The sequence below is a fragment of the Asterias rubens genome, chromosome 1, assembly GCF_902459465.1.
Source record: "Asterias rubens chromosome 1, eAstRub1.3, whole genome shotgun sequence".
Lineage (NCBI taxonomy): Eukaryota > Metazoa > Echinodermata > Asteroidea > Forcipulatida > Asteriidae > Asterias > Asterias rubens.
Window position 1 is genome coordinate 10,214,471 of NC_047062.1, and position 19,246 is coordinate 10,233,716.

The window sequence follows — 19,246 nt, forward strand, 5'->3', positions numbered from 1 at the left end:
CTGGAGGCGCTTACACAACACTCTGATAATGATCAACAACGTTTTCAGCAAGACTAGTAAGTATTGCCGACAAGGGCAAAAAGCAGGGTCCTAGCTAGCTTCCAAACTGTCGAGTCTTGTTCTTATTGGGAGTTGGGGTACCATACCTTAATTTGTGGCGTCGTCTGCTAGTATAGTTGTCTAGCTAAAATGGAGGGTGGAAAGTATTATGATAATATCGCTATGCTTCGGATCCAGTTTTGGCTATATCGATTTGAAGCGCTTTCCACACTAATTGACGGAGGCTAATCCCATGGTCTATCAAAAGGCCCAACGAATTGATAATTTAGTTTCAAAGATTTTGACTACTGCCAATTCCAACTAGATTATTTTATAAATTAAGTGTCAGATCAGCAAAACGCAAAACTCAATCAGACAGTCCATTCCTTTCTTTTGTTTTAATAAATTGGAATAATCATCATTCTTAAATGGATATTAATAAATCTCATTACAAATTAGAAAGACTAATTCAAAATTGAATTTTTTTAAGTTAACAATTTAACTTTTAAAGATAACACTAAATCTTAATTAGTAAAACAGTTCTTAAGAGCCAACAAATGCTTCAAAATTATTCTAACGAATTAGATAAAATTAAATGTAAATTGCAACTTTGATCAAAACAAGTCATTACTTTTTCAGAACAGATCATCAAGGTAGAAACTGGATTGCATAACATTGCTTTCTAGTGGTTGAACAACTTTTTAAAAAATCAATGTTTGGCAATATCACTGTTCAGGTGCTGGTACTCTATAGAAAAAAAACAATGTTATAATCGAAGAATCATAATTTGTTTAAAGGGAAGGTACACTATTGGTAATTGTCAAAGACCAGTGTTCTCACTACGTGCATCTCAACATATGCATAAAATAACAGTTCAATTTGAGTTCAATTGGTCATCGGAGTTGGGAGAAAATGATGGGAAAAAAACACATCCTTGTTGGACAAATTTGTGTGCTTTCAGACAGGAATAAAAGACTTCGAGCTAGAAGTCTTTTATTATTTTAGTGAGAGATTACCTCTATTACGAAACTTACGCTACTTCAGAAGGAGCCGTTTCTCTCAATGTTTAATATTATCAACAGCTCTCCAATGTTCACTACAAAGTCAGTTTTTAAGTTAGTATTTGTTTCGAGATATTACCAAACGTGTACCTTCCCTTTAAAACATTTTTTCTTGATGACATTATTTCATATGAACTTATTTTGATATAAACATAAACTGCATTAATTTTGGTTTTACGCATGAACACCAATGTAATTAGCACCGTAAACTCATTACTTTCCCCGAGCTGTGTAAAAAAAAAACGCTTATTACTCCGGTGGGATTCAAACCCATGACCTTTTCAATTCTAGACAATGTCTTACCAATGGTAACACACCTCTAGAATTGCAAAGGTCATAGGTTTGAATCATGTTGGTTAGACACTGCTCTACAATTTCAAAGGTTGTGGGTTAAATCGAATCCCAACCAAGTACTACTACGCCTGTGATTTATTTTCACAGAGCTCGTGTGAGTGCTAAACACAAATCAATGCAGATGGGTAAACCAAAATTAATAATCTTTATCCCTCGATGCAAATTTCCATCTATTAAAGACAGTGGACACTATTGGAAATTGTCAAAGACCAGTCTTCTCACTTGGTGTATCTCAACTTATACATAAAATAACAAACCTGTGACAATTTGAGCTCAATCGTTCGTCAAAATTGCGAAATAATAATGAAAGAAAAAACACACTTGTCACACGATGTTGTGTGCTTTCAGATGCTTGATTTAGAGACCTCAAATTCTAAATCTGAGGTTTCAAAACCAAACTCGTGGAAAATTACTTCTTTCTCGAAAACTATGTTACTTCAGAGGGAGCCATTTCTCACATTGTTTTATACTATCAACAGCTCCCCATTACTCGTTACCAAATAAGGTTTCCAGCTAACAACTATTTTGAGTAATTACCAATAGTGCCCACTGCCTTTAAAGAATTGCTCTAGAATTACAAAGGTTGTGGGTTCGAATCCCAACCGAGTAATATGACTGTGGATTTTTTTTCACAGAGCTTGGGAAAGTACTGAGTAAACAGTGCTTAACACACATCAACAAATATGGGTAAAACCAAAATTAATATCCTTTATCCCCGATGCAAATTTCCATCTGTTAAAGAATTGTCTAGGATTTCAAAGGTCGTGGATTAGAATCCCACCAGAGTATATTTTGAGATTAAAAATGATTCATCTATTTTCAAAACTCAGGCCATCTACCTACTACAAATGTGAAAATCTGACAATTGAGGCAGTCACTTTAATTCAAAGGCATGAGGTGCTAAAGTGAATTAATGGCAAACAATTTTAATCTTGAATTAAAAAAACGTTATTTATTATTTCTCTGCATTTCAATAAGCCATTTGATTTGTATGATGTCTAAAGAGCTGCTTAAGCACAAAAAGTAGCCAAGCACAACAAATCTGTGCTTACCAAAATAAAGTTACCAGCCAAGCTACCATATTACGTGTTCATTTCTGCTAAGCAGACAACTTTTAAGCAATTTTGTTCTGCTTAAGCAGCTCTGTAAATTAAATGGGGGCCAGTTTGGTACATCACAAGTGAATGCTTAGCTTGAATTCTTAAAGACCACATCAAGCGCTCTGCTATGTCACACATGGTTAGGGCGAAGATTTTTCATGGTATACCTATACTCATTAGTTTTTGCACTTCAATGTGCCATTTACGAGTTAGATTTTGATGCTCCGTACATCACAAGTGTATGCTCAACTTGAATTCCTAAAGCTTTTTCTTATTACATCAAAGGGACACGTTGCCTTGGATCGGGCGAGTTGGTCTATAAAATGTTTTTAAAAAATACAAATCTAAAGTGTTATAAAGTGCATATAGTTGGAAAGATGTTTTAAAAGTAGAATAAAGTCTGATCCACACAAATATGCCTTGAAATTGCGTGATTAGCCTTATATTTTGTGAACTAACACGGTCGGCCATTTCGTGCAATCACAAAAATTACTCCACAAAATGACATGCCATGTTAGTTCAGGATGTAAAAGGAAAATCGCACAATTTTGATGTTTTTTTGTGTGGATCATTATATTCTACTTTTAAAACATCTTTCCAACCATATACCTTTTGACAATTGGGTTTCAACTGCTTTTCATGGACCAACTCTTCGATCTGATGCAATGTGTTCCTTTAGAATACAAGTCTCTCGACAGTATAAAACATTTCTGAAACCTTACTTGTCAAACATTGATACATGTAGGAGGTACAATATATACACCGAGCTCACAATCTGTGAGATCTAAGACACTCTTAGAGACAATATGGCCCTTTTCGAATCCTATGGCTTCGGCTTCAGGCTCCATTTCAATTTGCTCGTCTGAAGCCCTGAGCACATACGCAAAGCACGCGCAATTGTAAAAACAACCGAATCCACAGCCAAAGACGTGTTTTCGAAAAGGGCCTATGTCAACTGAGCTATTCTTCTTTGCCTTGTTTGTTTTTAGGTTCTCTCTTTCTTCGGTGCCACTGGTTCCACTCACAAGCTCTGCGACTAAATAAAAGAGGGAAATTCAAAGGTAACAATTTATACTAAATAATTTGAAGTAGGATTTGAAACGTTTCATGGTTGATCCAACATTAAAAAAATTAATCTGGGTTGGAATTTTTTGTAATCTATTGTCATTTACACTTTTGTGTATTGAATGAAAACTCTTGTACTGGTGAGAATTGTTACTGTTGGAAAAAAAAACATGACGACAGAACACAAAATACTTGACCAGGATCAAAACATTTGACCAGGATGATTGACTTTTTATTAGTGCCGTCACAGTTGCAAGTTTTGCCAGCCTTGGTTGGCAAAAGTATGGGCTATGTACCTCACGACCAAAAGTACAGAATATTATTTACATATTGGTCTCAAATTACCCACACCATGAGGATCACTAATAAATCAATTGCCTTAGCTAAAACAAAAGTACACATATTTTCACTTCATAAAAAGTGATATTTAAAAAAAAAAATGTAAATGTTTCATTAAAGTTGCAAATCCAGTTTGTGCCAAACCAGTTAAATATTGTGTGATATTACATTCACGAGCTATTTTCACACTGTATCTCTTATCCCTGTAGAATACAGCCATTGGGAGACCCTGGGAGTTTTGTTTGTACTCCCTAGTTATACCCTGTCGCACTTTCACACTGTCCCGGCTTGGGGGTTCTGGGTTTCTGGTTGCCAGTATTATGTGCACATTTCAAGAATACCCCAGGTTATGAATGGGCCAGCCATTATTCCCTGGGTTGTCCCCGGGGAATACTATCTAGAGTAGTGTGATCAGGGCTAACTCATAATGGCAGTCAGTGTAATGGTAAAGAAAGGAAAGGACAATGTATGAGATTTGTAAGCCATCTCGTGCAGTGCTAAATCACTCAAACTCAGCAACACTGGGATGGTAAACAGAGGTGAGGTCAGGATTAAGTTTTAAAGAGGAGCCTAACCTGTAGTGTTTCTTGGAGTCTCCTGGAAGTTCTTTCCACACCTGGCCCAATAATTTTGTAATATCTCGTCCTTGCAATTCGGGCCATTTTCTATAAATAAACGAACAACAAATAAATTTGATTACAACTGAATAGTCTCCTACATCTACAGTTATACAAATCTTCATCTAATCAGGCACACATAAATCTTAATGCAAGAAACAATTGTCATTTATTTGGCTAATTAGTAAATTTTGCCCAATAACTTTTAGAAAACAACAAAAAAGAGTATCTTCATTAAATCTTATTGAAAAAGTCACTTCCCATGGGAGCCTTGGAAACACTAAGACCTAAAAAAGGTTCTGATGACATAACAGTCCATAGTTTGTCTGTTAGTTTTGTGTTGTTTGTTTGTTTGTTTGTTTGTTTGTTTGCTTGTTTGTGTAGACATACCAGCTAAATGTACATTGCTAATGTAGCTCTGAGCTTGCGCATATTTTTCCAAAAACACTTGATTTACCTGTTTCATGCAAGTCTACTGCCACCTAATCTATTCAGCGTTTCCCAAAAATTCTGATTGATCATGAGCAAGTTGGCACTGAGGCAACAAACGCAACAACAGTCATTCCGGGAATGATTTCTTGTCTGAAGGCTATGATCTTATATCATGAGAATGGACTGAAGGTTCACTTCATTATCCTAAGATGTACCCTCTCTCTCTCTGAACAAAGTTTAATTTAGTAATAACTAAACCATTAACGGACGATATACTCTTTATAATGGCAATAAAAACTTACTTGTTTAGATGTAGCTTTCAAAAGTATAAAGCTTTTTGAGAATCATTTCCCTTCAACGTAATGTGGTTATAAAAAAATATATATCAGTTTCTATCCCCCCAAAATTTAAAAAGAGAAGAGTAAATTTCAGGTACATTTCTCTGAATTTGTATTCCAATAACAGCTTATTCTTTCTGCATGGACACAACCACTCCAGATTTTTGACAACAACTCAAAAATGCTACCAGGTGTTCTTGTATATGTCTACATTTATATAGGATTAAAACCATCAAAACACATTTTTTTAAACTATGACAGATACTTTTTTTTGTCTACCCATCTAACTAAAACATTCCAAAAGCTTTTTAATTTGCAAAAAGGTTTGTCCATTGTGACTTACTCCCTGAACTTTGGATGATTGACTTTGGTGAAGAGTTGATATCCATTTATCCAAGAGCGACGTAAGGAGCAACCAGAGGCCGCTGTGGGGGTCAAGGTGGGAGACTCACTTCCACTGGGAATCTCTAGCGGACTCTCAGACTCCTCAAACTGAAGACAACTAGCATCGACCACCAATGTTTGGGCGATGGCTACTGTAGCTTGGTTATTCTACCAGAAAAAATACATGAAACAATTTGGAAATTGTTTAACTAGTGCAAACTGCTTACCAATCAAAATGACCTATGGTATAAATGCGAAAAAATAGTTCAAAGCCTATTGTTTCAACCCTTGCAGAGTCTTTCTCAAAGGCTAATTTAATTTAGAACATTTTGGGAAAAGAATGAAATGTTCTAAATTTCACCAGCTTGATGGCCAAGTCTGCAGACTGATATGTTTCTTACAACAGGGCAGTCATTCAAAATGAAAGAGAACAAGTACAAAATTGCTTTTGTTTATTTAGAAAGTAGATTTGTAGAAAAAAAAGTTTAGCACAGTAGGAGCACAAAACAAATCTAATGGAGCATTGAAAAATTGCTAACCGAACACAAACAAAATACTATTCATGCTACAAAAAAGGGCAAATCTCACAACATCCTATATATAGGATGCGTTGTTTCTAAAATTTTCAATACTAACCTGCGGTATCACGTCTACAGCAGCTTCATAGATTGTCACCTGTTGGAAAGCTGGAGCCGTTGGTGCAGTATCGGTGGATTCAGTGGTGGCTGGTTGAATGGGGACAAAACCCTCAGGGGTGGTCTGTTCTGAGGTTGTCGATGTGGGTGATACATTGGCCTGACTTGAAGTGGTAGTTGTCACATAATTCTTTGCTGTCTCACATGCAGTCATTATCTGTGCTGTTTCAAGAGGCTGGGTAGTTGGGACTGTGGTATGATGCAAGATAGTATTTGGCAAAATTTGAGGAAAATTCCTTGAGACAGGGGTTGTGTTGGTTGTCATGGCTGTGGCAGTGGCCATGGTTGAGGTGGTCACTTTAGATAGCACGGGAGCAGCACAATGATAAGCTGATGTCTTGTCAGCTGAACATGGAACTGGCAATGTGGATGTGGAAGCTACTTGTTGATGAGTTGTCGGCATAAAAGTGAGTTTCTCTGAACCACGTTGTGTCATTGAAGATGAGAAAACAGTTGGGCTACGGAGGAGGGTATTCTCACATGAAGTCATCAGCACCTTCTGAACTGGCACAGTAGATGCTGCTGTCGACTGACATACAACAGTGTTTGAAAATAGCAGAGGTACTACCCTGCTTGCAGTAGTTGTTCTCAAGTGCTGAGTTGTTATGACTTTGCTGGTAGCTGTTGTATAATATATCTGAGTGTTAGGTAGGACTGTAGAGTAATGAAGAGATATAGTCTTGGCAGATGACAGCAATGCTGCGTTCTTGTTGTGTACACCGCAATGGCGCACTACAGCATCTGGCAAGACTGTATGTTGTTCTGGTACCACGCTTGTCCGGAAGGTTGTAGCTGGCAGGTTCGTTGCTGATTTGTTCTTTGGCATCTGAGTAGTTGGCATGAAGGTTAGGTAACGATGTGATCCAGAATTGCTGGTTTGAGATGTCCAGTTGTTCCTGATTGGGAGTTTGGCAGGTTTTGCTGATTGATGTACCGGTGCAGCAGGATAGACTGTGGAGTATTGAAGCAGAGCTGTCTCACACGAAGTTGGAGTCTTTGGGGTTGTGGCTGCTTGTGAATACTGTGCAAGGGTTGATGGCATGAAGGTAAAAGACTGAAGTGATTCAGTCTTTCTTGACAATATCGGCTGCTTTGTCAGAGTTGGCTGGAGTGTTGGTACTGTTGATGGATTCACGATGGAAGTTGGCAATATGATTGAATAATGAAGAAGCTTGTTTTCACTAGATTTTGACATCTTAATGATCTGTGATGGAAATGTAGCACCTGTTGTGGTTGACTGATTTACAAGAGCAGTTGGGATGGCTGAAGAGTATAGGTTAGGAACAATTCCTGAAGTTGTCGTGGTCATCATATTTGAGGATGGCAAGAAAGATGCTTCTGCTGGGGGAAGGGAACTAGATGAGGTCAAGGAACGACAAGGTGTTGTGGTAGTCGTATCATTAGAAGCCATTCCCATGAGAGAAGTAGACTTGGCTGAAGGGTTTGTGGAGCCATTAATATTGGAATATAAGAGAGGAACTGATGTGGCTATCATTGGTTGAGTTAATTCACTTGTTTGCAAAACGCGAGAACAACCAAGATCAGCATTCTTGACTAAAGTGGTCTCCTTAGTTGGCCTTGCTGTTGAGGTAGCGTTGGACTTGTGATCTTGGTCAATCTGGCAATAACTGACACGACGATCACTTGCACACAGATAGCCTGGTCCCATACTGTGAGTCTTCACCTGTGAAGCCATGATCTCTGATGAATCATCTTGAGAGGATTCTATGGGTTGGTTGACATTATCACTGACTGAGGAAAGATCACTTGGCAATCTTGCTTCACTGTTGGGGTATGATTGATGGGAATCGGCAGAGTAAGAATGTTCTAGGTGATTAGAACATGGAGTCTGAAATGATGTTTCTCCCTCAGATTCTACATTAGATCCTGACTTAGCATTAGCAGGAGATAGCCAACCTGGTCTAAACATATTAGCAGGCGCTGAGTATGCTGAATCAGGTGAGGAATCTCCACTGATATAGTAATCCAGAAGTCTCTTCCTCTGTTCTCTGTCAAGAGACGTCGATGGAGCATGGCCTAATGATGCTACTTTCCTCTGACAAGTGTTTTTGATTTTGCGGCGCTGGGATGACATTCGTGAAACAATGGGAAGGGAAACTGATGACTCCTTTGGTATTTGTTTAAAAGTGTAAAGATTGTCAATTTCCACTACGTCACTTTTTCTGGGGGACATTTGCTCTTCATCAACAACTAATTCCCCTTGGTCACTTTCAAGCACGTCTTCATTTTGGGGAGTTGGAGGCCTAAGATCCATGTGGGAAACTTCCCTAGAGAAACCTCCTGGATCTTTGTGGGGAACCTTTACGGAGTAACCTAGATCTGTGTTGGGAACCATCTTTGAATAACCTCCTGGATTATTGTGGGGCACCTTCTCAGAGTAACTTCCTGAAATTGTGTGGGGAACATTCTCACAGTAATCTCCTGGATCTGTGTGGGAAACCTCTTCGGAGCTACTTCTTGGATTTTTGTGTTCAACCTTCTTAGAGTAACCTTCACGATCCATAGGTGGAACATCCACAGAGTGAATTCCTAGATCTGTTAGGGGAACCTTCTCGGAGTAACTTCCTAGATCTCTATGGGAAACCCTCTTGGAGGAAACTCCTGAATTTTTGTAACAAACATTCTTAGAGTAACTTCCAGGCTCCGTGTGTGAAACATGCTCAGGGTGACCTCCTAGATCTGTGTGGAAAACCTTTTTGGAGCAACCTCCTGGATTATTGTGGGGAGCCATCTTGGAGTAACTTCCAGGATCCATGTAGGGAACATCGCTGGAGTGATCTCCTAGATCTGTGTGGGGAACCTTTTTGGGGTAACCTCCTTGAACAGCATGGGGAAGCTTCTCCGGAATCTTAGAGAAACATTTGTAGGGAACCTCCTTAGAAAGTCTACATGCAGGGGTGTTTTGGGTGACAAAAGGATTTAATTTCTCATGAGGAATCTTTTTCGATCGCAATCCAGAGTACCTTGGCAGTGGTGTTTGAGGTGTTCTAACTTTGTCTGGTTTCCATGCAAATTTGTCAGCCTGCTGATTGGCGGAGACAATCTTAGCTGACCTTTTGATATCACGTAGTAGTTTGGGACTGATCGGGGTGGATGCAGGAACTTTCAGTTCCTTTCCATCTGAAACAAATTTAAATAAAATTTCAAAGATTAGATACATTAAAATAAAAACACTATTGAAGTTTTGAAATTTTTGTTTTTCATCCACATAATGGCAGCTTCATAAACAAAAGATTTAAATGTAAACTCACTGAATGTTGCAACAAGTTTATTATATGTGATGCAATCAAGCTAGATGAGGCGTATGTCGGCAATTTTATTATGGAGAAACAAGTCAAAACAGGAAACGGGTCACATTTTCAAAAAAAAAATTTTTCAAGATTCAAGTGCCAAAATGTCTCTATTTTAATAAAACAAAAACCGGGGTAACATTTTCCAAAAGTTGTTTTTTCAAGATTCAAGTGCCAAAATGTCTTTCTATATAATAACATCTTCAAGGGGTTAAAATTAGCTTAGGAATAAAGTTTGCTGATGCACATTGTGAGAGAAAGAAATCAACAAAAGTTTGAAAATAATGTTTGCATAGGTTTGTTACACGGAAAGTTGTGCACACAAGTCCTGTAAAATTTACTGTCATCTCGACGGCAAAAAATACTTTAAAAGTGATTGAAAACAATCACAACATGCCTTTGAAAATGAATATGAGTGTCCCTGTTACCAACATGTAACTTCTGTAACTCAAACCCTTTGAAAAGTTCAATCACATCACTGTATTCCTTGTTTAACACCGATAAGTTTATCACCAAAAAGCGGAGATCGCCATTACTGTGTGTACATTGCGTGTGCGATGCATGGTAAATTACTATTACGGACGGTACTACACAGAGAAAAACAGCAACTCGTGTGTTGCAATGTCAGGACTTCCGACCTTTGAACCCTTCAGGGGATTTTTACTATGGGGCACCAAGCGCTATTTTTAGACTGTTTTCATGTCACATTGCGTTCTATCTACGGCTGTTTGCTGCATGTTAATCGCAAGTTTAGAACTAAAATTTAGAGAGTCGTCAAACTTCGACGACATTCGGCGCAATATTCAAAGTGTATACGCAGGGCGCCTGTCGGATGTATGTGCGTGCTAAAAAAAAGGGTTTTAAACCCCTTTTTCTTTGTTTCAGTCACTCATAACTCTTGGTGTTTCTCCTTTCACAACTTTTGAACAAAAGGTTTTATAAACATGGAGTTTTCAAAGAAGTAAAGCATAGCTTAAATTTTTTGTAAATTACACGGGTCGACAAACGACTCATTTTGCTTGATTGCATCACATATGTACTTCAAATTTAAACAAAATTTGTAACAAAGTTAAACAATGACTGCACTTTGAGTGTCTATGGAAACAGGTTTTCAGCGCTTACCAATTGTTGCCTTCAGTGGTACATTGAAGCTGAGCCAGCAATCTTCTCTCTTCTGCTCAATACTTTCGACTAGGCAGAGATTATTAATTTTGGATTGCAGGAAATCGATGTAGTCGTTGGCCTTTCGTAACACGTTGAACTGTGTTTGAAATTATAAACAAACAAATCCACTAAGTTGTTTATAATTTACAAGAAGTCTTGACAAACAAATACAAATGTTGATGAGGTGGGAAAGGTTATTACAACTGTAATACTTTCCTACAAAACTTTACAGCATATAGCTATTTGATTCCATGTTGTTAGAGGAGTCCACGAATGACAAAAATGAAAAAAAATACAACCCCCTTTCGGACAATTCGAGCCGTTTTTGTTTACACTTTCCATGTGAACATTAATGTGAAGAGTTATGCCATTAAGCATTCAGGTATTTTTAGCACGATTTGTTTCTATCATTCCCAACTGCATAGACAACCAAGGGTGGATTTCACACAGAGTTAAAACTGTCTTATCCCAGACGAGTTCAACTTGGGACTTTATCTAAAGCGTTGACAAATCCTAAGTTAGGGCTGTCTTTGTAAAATCGAACCCAAGGTGTTTTCTAGACATTGAGCTGCTAACTACATCAAAATGCAATACAGTTGAAATGAAGAAAGCCCTAAAAATTTGAGATTCTGTTGCATTGTAAATTAACTGGGTTTTATCAGCTACAGTTTTGGGATTTTACACTATTCTGCTCAATGTTGCACCAATACACTGAAGTTAGCTGGGGACTGAGCTGACATGGAAACGTATATCATCACATACCATGTATGGAACAGAGTTTGCCTAATTTGATCTTGAATACTGAAGAGAAGTGGTTTTGAGGATGTACATAAATTGGTATATTGCAGTGCATAATGTCAAAATTGTATTTAAAACATTTACTTATTTTCGTATTTTTCCCCCGGCCCGTACCTTGGTAACATTCCTGTAGACATCACCAGGAGGCAGTACCTTCACTAGTTCCTGAATCGCATCATTCAGACTCTGGTGGCGCTGTCTAATCCACAAATAATTAAGAACATCAATGTTAATTCTTCACAAAGGTACATTTTACTGCTTCATACTGTTTAAAAGAATTACATCCCTATTCAAATACGGATTTAACTCTTAGAGTGAACCTAATTCACTCCAGGGCTCAAAATTAACAATGGACCGCTGGCCTGAGGCCATTGTTTTTAGCATTGGGCCAGTAAACTAATGACCGAACAAGTCTTGTGTTCTTTTGTTTTTGAATAACAACTACAACTCAATAAAAAGGTTATGTTAAAATGTTTACTTTGAGTTTGATAAACATCTTTCAATTCTGTTGGGTGTGAAAGTAATGCCAAAAACAAATGAGATTAATCTTCTGGCAGTGATGACAAATAAAAAATTATAACATTTTGCCACTGGGAAGGTGTTTTTTTCTTTGTTTTTCTCATTTTGATTCTGGTATATAATTGTATTCAATTGTTTTGGCCATGTACATGTACAAACTTGAAACTACAACTAACAAGCCCTGATGTCTTGTGGATTTGTACCCTAAATTTGAATCCGAACACCACGCATACGTAACTTGTAGCAAACTCAACAAGTAGCACCTAGTTTAATACCCAATTCTATCATGATTGTAATCATGAACTTCAGAAATTCAATAGACCCCTTGCAAAGGCCACGTCATTGGGAAACCTGTCCCTCTGGAGAATCTGTCCCTCTGGGGATTCTGTTTCCTCTAATGGGAAGTTAACATGGACGGAAGGATGGTGATTCAACAGAGGGCGCTGCCAGGAGAGGCTTGTACACAGTGCAGCATTATGGGGGGACAGAATCTCCTGCCACACCGCCATCGATAAAGAGGTCAACCAATACAAAGTTCATAGTTCAATTTATTTCACTCAATCATTTAAAATAACAAAATATAACATTACAGGAGAGAATACTTAATAGATTAAGTTAAGGAGGTCTCCTAAAGCAAGCTTGTTAGATGGAGACCCCCTGAATTTGTGTGCATCATATTAGAAAGAACAATGCTATAATAGACTGAAATAATTGAAGGCGCACAAACTTCGCACCACGCACAACTCTTTGTCAATGACCTCAATGAGGGCGCTGTTTAAGATTGCAAGGGGTCTATTCTACTTCTCACCTCTCATGTACCCTGTGTAGAGCTCTCCTCTCCTCAGACATGTTTTTCCTTGTCCTAAACGGAGACTCCTCTCTCCAATCACTCTGCTCATCTTCATCTTCAGTTGAATGCTTACTCCTCTTTTTCTTTATTGAAGAAGACTTACTGTGCATCCTCTTCTTCCTCCTCTTCGAACAGACATTAGCTTCAGCCAAGGCTCGGTTTGGAACAGATCCATCTGGCTGGTCAGTGACCTTTGTCCTTGGCTCGTCGGAAACTGAAACATCTGCATCCCACTCGCATTTGGTTTTTGGTTTTTTGGAAGACTTGCTGAGCTTTGTGCTTAACTGTTAGTGAGAGATAGAGAACACTTCTAAATTTCTTATTGGGTGCGTTTGATAAGCTTCCCTGTGTCGACCCCGCAGTGCTCATTCGGGTGAGCCCCTGATGACAAGACCTAATCAAACGATAACTCACTCTCTCGTGGTAACGTTATGCACCTGGGGCCAGCCCCAAGTGTCCCACTCCATAAGCAGGGCACTTGGGGCTGACCCAGGTGAGCCCCTGGAATGACGAACTTAATGTGGGCAGACTGGGGTCAACCCAGGGAAGCTAATCAAACCCACCCATAATAAGTCAAACTGGGGATTTAATAATTGCGATAATCTTAAACCTTAATTCATTGGACAGTTATAGAACAAAGTTGATTCTTTCAACACAGTACGAACAATGCAAATAAGATGTCCACATATTGTTCGTAGTAGCTTTTTATTGGGACAAGCCAAAGAGCTATTATGATGATGCAACCAGTGGAAGACTTTTCGTACCCCGCCACTACTTTTTCACTCATTTTTACAGAAAGGATTACGGTTTACCTAATTTCAATTAACTCAGATACTATTTTGTTTATTTCATTACGAATGAAAAAACTGACTGCAATTTTTTTATATTCATTAGTATCAAATTCAAAGTTGGTAAAATGAAGTAAATTCTACCTACCCTGACAGATTTGCGAAGCTGTCTATTGCCCTTCAAGTTTGAAGTAGTTGGGGGTTCTTGCATTGCCTCTATAGACAGGTGAGCCTCGCCTCATTTCTGTAAACAAATGTAAAATTGGAATTGAAAAAAAACGAAGACGGACTGAGCATGTAGAGGCGGGTCGATAGAAATGTACGTATGTAACTTGTAAAAGAAGAAATGTAGCCTAGCCTAGTGAAGGGAATAGGTAGGAGTAATGGACTACACAGGGACATCGTACAAGAAAACAAGAAAAACTACAAAACTACAAACGCTAACGAGCTAATAATTATCATTAAAACTAAATTCCTAACTATAAAAAGCAAAGGAAAGGCATCACTATCAAAGATCAGTGTGCGGTGTGAAAGTTGCCACCTCCATGGTCCATCAAGTTTTAAAGGTTTTTTGCATACTTCTAATGAACAAAAGAAGGTAATCAGGGCATCGATACATCGCATCAATTTATTTTTTCCTATTCAAAGAAAAGGCCATGGTGGCCCAAAAACAGGACCAATGCGGTAGGCTAGGTCATTTCTACTCCTAGAACTATGAAGTTCGTTCCGCTATTGTTTTGTGGAGACGATAGCAGAATACTCATATCTATGAGTAGGCCTTTTCTACCTCCATGGATAGGCCATGGAGGTAGAAGAAGCATATTGTGTGACGTCCTGTATTCAAGATGTTCCTGAAATCGAGGCAAAACTTGTACTGCTCTGCGCGCAATGTAAACAGTCCTCAGATACAATTCTTGTGGCTTGACTTGCCAAGTAAAGAGTCTCCTCTCCCTTGACTAAAACTTAGAAAACATGCAACATTGGTTAGTTACACTTGTAATGCAAAACGTTTTGGTATTTTAGGCATTTCTACAAGGTACAAAAATATTAAGCTCTGGCGATACCACAATATTATCGAATATCGGAAATGAATTCGGAAATGATTTCGATATCGTACTGATTTGGTTTTAAAAGAGAAAATAGAATTAGCTGTTGCAAACAACTTACCAACCAAATGGACCGAGAGTATAAATGCAAAAAATAGTTAATGGCCTGACGTTTCGACCCTAGCAGAGTCTTTCTCGAAGGCTAAATGACAACACAACAAACATGAACAGGTAACTAAGTGAAACATAAGCAGTGAAGTGGAAATACATGAATGGGGTTAGAAAGCATACATAAAAAAGCAGGGGGTAAACAAAGAATAGGGGGACAAAAAAGGGGGGGGGGTGAAGGGAAGGGGCTGGCTTGACCACAAGCAAGAATATGGAAACACAAAGGACAACATCGAGGGTGGTGAGGTTGGGTAAAAAGTAATTTATATTAGTGAATGAGGCTCAGGCTAAAAGGCTATGGGGAAAAAAGGAGACGGCAAAACAAAAGGTTTATTAGTCGTTTCCTTCTTGGATGTTCAGACCATGGGGTTGAATGGTCTGGAGGCGTCTAATCCAGAGTTTCTCCCTACTCAAACGCACAGTCTCTCTGTGGTTGCCTAGTGCCTCTATGCCCTGTAAGATCATGTCAGAAATGGAGTGATTAGGAAGATTGAAGTGATGACCTACAGGTGTATCTAGCTTTTGGGTCTTGACTGTAGATCTGTGGCCGTAGAAACGCCTCTTGAGTGTAGTTCTTGTTTCACCTATATATTGAACACCACAGACTCTGCAAGATATGAGATAAATGAGATTAGTGGTGGTGCAGGTGACATGACCCCTTGTCTTATGGGTGGTACCGCCGGTGTTACTGGTGAAGGAGTCCGATTCCCTGATGTGTTGTCTACAGACGATGCATTTGGAGATGTTGGAACACCTAAAAGTTCCCTGTGGTAGAGGGGGATTAACATCATCATTAATGGGAGGGACTTCTGCTCGGACAATGAGATCCCTGAGACTTGGTGGGCGTCTGTAGGCAACTATGGGTTCTTCCTGCACAGCACGTTGAAGTCGATCTGATGTGTGAAGAATATGATGGTTAGAACTGGTTATTTTACGAATGGGAGGAAGTGAGGGGTGGAAAGTGACAACAAAAGGAACTTTCCCCGTAAGACTCTGTTGTTTCTTTGGTCCTTTGGAAAGTACTGACTCCCTAGAACGAGCCTTGACTTTCTGGATAGCTCGATGGACTGCTAGAGAGCTATGACCCCTGGAAACAAGGTGTTTCTTAAGTTCCTGTGAGTGGTGGATAAAATCAGAATCATTAGAACAGATTCGACGGAGTCTGAGGGCCTGACTGTAGGCTATGCTGGTTTTGCAGTGTCGGGGGTGACAGCTAGTGGAATGTAGGTATTGGTGTTTATCTGTGGGTTTAACGAAGAGATCTGTGGTTAAGCCTACATCCGTCTTGAGAACCTTGACATCCAGAAAGTGTGTATCCTTGGTTGAGTATTCGCTCGTGAATTTGATGGTCCTGTGGAAGGAATTTATGTGATTAATAAAAGCTTTGAGGCTTACTTTTTACCCAACCTCACCACCCTCGATGTTGTCCTTTGTGTTTCCATATTCTTGCTTGTGGTCAAGCCAGCCCCTTCCCTTCACCCCCCCCCCTTTTTTGTCCCCCTATTCTTTGTTTACCCCCTGCTTTTTTATGTATGCTTTCTAACCCCATTCATGTATTTCCACTTCACTGCTTATGTTTCACTTAGTTACCTGTTCATGTTTGTTGTGTTGTCATTTAGCCTTCGAGAAAGACTCTGCTAGGGTCGAAACGTCAGGCCATTAACTATTTTTTGATTTGGTTTTAATCGAAATACCGATATATTGCGATACTTTATTGATATCGCGATACTTAATCGATATTGCAGCTGCGCAAGTCTGTTAGTGTTAGTGTTACTGCTGACAAAGGGTTTTGTATATCTCCCGTGACCTTTTGACAATACCCGCTGGTATTGTCAAATGGTCACGGGAGTAGACAAATTGCGTTGTCAGCAGTAACAGACATGCAGGGCTGTAACTCCGAAGTGGCTTATCTATAGTCTGGGGAACTATTTGTTTCACTTTAACCCTAAACTTGAACATCAGCTTCCTGATTCAATTATCACTGTTTGTTTATACGCTTAATTAAAAATGTTAAGAAACATAAAAAGACACAAAACTAAATAAAAATCAGGGAAAAGTTTATGTGTGGCGCCACCAGTTTTTCATTCGATATGAGATAATCTATTTTGCCTCCTCAATGAGAATGAGATATCTCTTTTTGTAAAAATAAGTGAAAAAGTGGTGGCGCCATTTATATGGAAAGATATAAAGCAAAAATCAGATTTAATCTGAAAGCCAAGAATTATTTTCATTTAGGTAAAATACAAAAGAAACTTCAGTTATTGCTGGCTAACGGTCGTAAAACTTTCACCTATCAACGCTGATTTAAAAAGCGTATAGCGTTAAGGAGGCCCAAAATATTAGACCCAGTATAATAAGGCTCACTGCTCACGGGGCCTTTTATAGTTTCTAGAAGTAGGGTGTACAGCAACTAGAAAAGTTTTAAAATACACACACTACAGACTAAAGTAAAACGGTTCGTTTTCACTGCCGAACTGCCCAGGGGAGTGCGTTATATCATGTGTGATTTTGTTCTAGTTTAACCGTGATTTCCAGATTGTCAAGTTAATTGATCAAGTTTGATCATTCTCAAACTGACAACAAATAACAATCTGTTTCAAACTTACCGCAAAACTCGTGAACTTTCGTGAACATTCTTTCATTCATTCAATGTGTGCATTTTACATGTCAAGTGGACCCCTTGGTACATCCCATACTAGTACTGCATGCTGCCCGGCGCGGCGCACCAACCACCGACACAGGGGTGTGGGCGTCAACTTGTTTTTTTTTTCACACGTATCCATGTGCTATAAATATTCATGAGATAAGTTTTGGCCCCCCCATCATTTCATAATGGGTGGAGCTTCGCTACTTGCGTAACTCATAATTTTGTAGCGCGCGGCATCGACAGAGAACCGTTCAAACGGAATAACACAGAGATCACGTGAACTATAGCCAAATATACAATTGTTGCACGCTGGGATGGGACGGGGTCCATGGCGTTTTGTACACTCGAGGGGGAAAATGGATCCCGAGGCGAAGCCGAGGGTGCCATTTTCCCTCGAGGGTGTACAAAACCCATGGACCCTAGTAACAACGTGCAACAATTGTTTTGTTATACCTTTGTATAATATTGTTATTCCTCTTCTAGAAGTTCTGTTGTCATCTTCAAACATTATTACGACGGACTATTCATTGTTTAATAAGCAGACGAACGAGAAACAATTCCCTCGAACCCGCTGGTGTTTCGTACACAGCGCGAAATCGACCAATGCTGGAAACGATCAAGGTGATGTACGTACACACCGGTGTGGCAGCGCAGTAGTTGAGCAACCAGCAGTTCGCGCACGGAGAGCACCGCTGCAACTCGACTATCTCACCGCGTGGGACAATAAACAACTTGTCCCTAAGTCTACTACGAGAGTGTACTCGGCACGGCGCTAAAATCGACTACTTTCGCTTGGTGTGCGCAGGCACGGCATGGCGTAATACTACCGTATTTGGTAATCTGGAGCTCTGAGACCGCCGGTGTGGCGGTTTCAGTCTTCCGCCGTGTTCAGTTTTCCGGGTGACGTAGTCGGACATATCATCACGTTGTTCGAACGGTTTTAGCTTTCCGGCGTGTTCAGTTTTCTGGGTGACCTGTCAGATACCGCCGCGAGTACCCTGGCGAGTACTGTAGTTCTCTCAGCAGTGACCCCAAATTGTTTATTATTACGATTATTTTCTGTATAGTCAAATAATCTCTCCTCCCATCTACATGTATTCATGGGTACAACTTTAGGCAGGTCACACTCTGCTTACATAAAAAACAACCCATACGATCCGCGCGTTTGCCGCTAGTTGTACTCGACTCGTGGATCGACGCCGCCATGACAGCTACCGGAGGGTAACGGACGACCCAATACGACACTAACAATGGACTACTTTCGCTTGCTGTGCGCAGGCATCGCATAACGTAATGCTACCGTGTTTGGTCATTCGGAAAACTGAACACAGCGGAAAGTTGGAACCGCCACACCGGCATGCACCACGCCGTGTGATTATTCTTCAACAAGTGGGGTTTATTTGAATGCCGCATACGTAGCCAAGTAATATTTACATCTCATACATTATTCATAATTACACATGGACGCGAGTGAATTTAGACCAACAATTATCATTTTTCCCAGGGGTGGCTATTTACACCATGATTTACT

The 19,246-nt window shown here is 39.5% G+C and overlaps 1 protein-coding gene across 1 annotated transcript; it reads right to left on the bottom strand.

The window, feature by feature from the left end:
* Positions 1-3,035: 3,035 nt before the first annotated feature.
* Positions 3,036-17,762, bottom strand: LOC117295822 (mucin-5AC-like). The gene is made up of 9 exons (XM_033778592.1): positions 17,675-17,762; positions 14,003-14,098; positions 13,025-13,350; positions 11,812-11,896; positions 10,858-10,996; positions 6,366-9,565; positions 5,689-5,897; positions 4,534-4,623; positions 3,036-3,590 (listed from the first exon to the last, which is right to left on the bottom strand). Exons 2-9 carry the CDS (start codon positions 14,063-14,065, stop codon positions 3,515-3,517), a joined length of 4,188 nt encoding a protein of 1,395 aa, XP_033634483.1. The 5' UTR covers positions 14,066-14,098; positions 17,675-17,762; the 3' UTR covers positions 3,036-3,514.
* Positions 17,763-19,246: the final 1,484 nt, after the last annotated feature.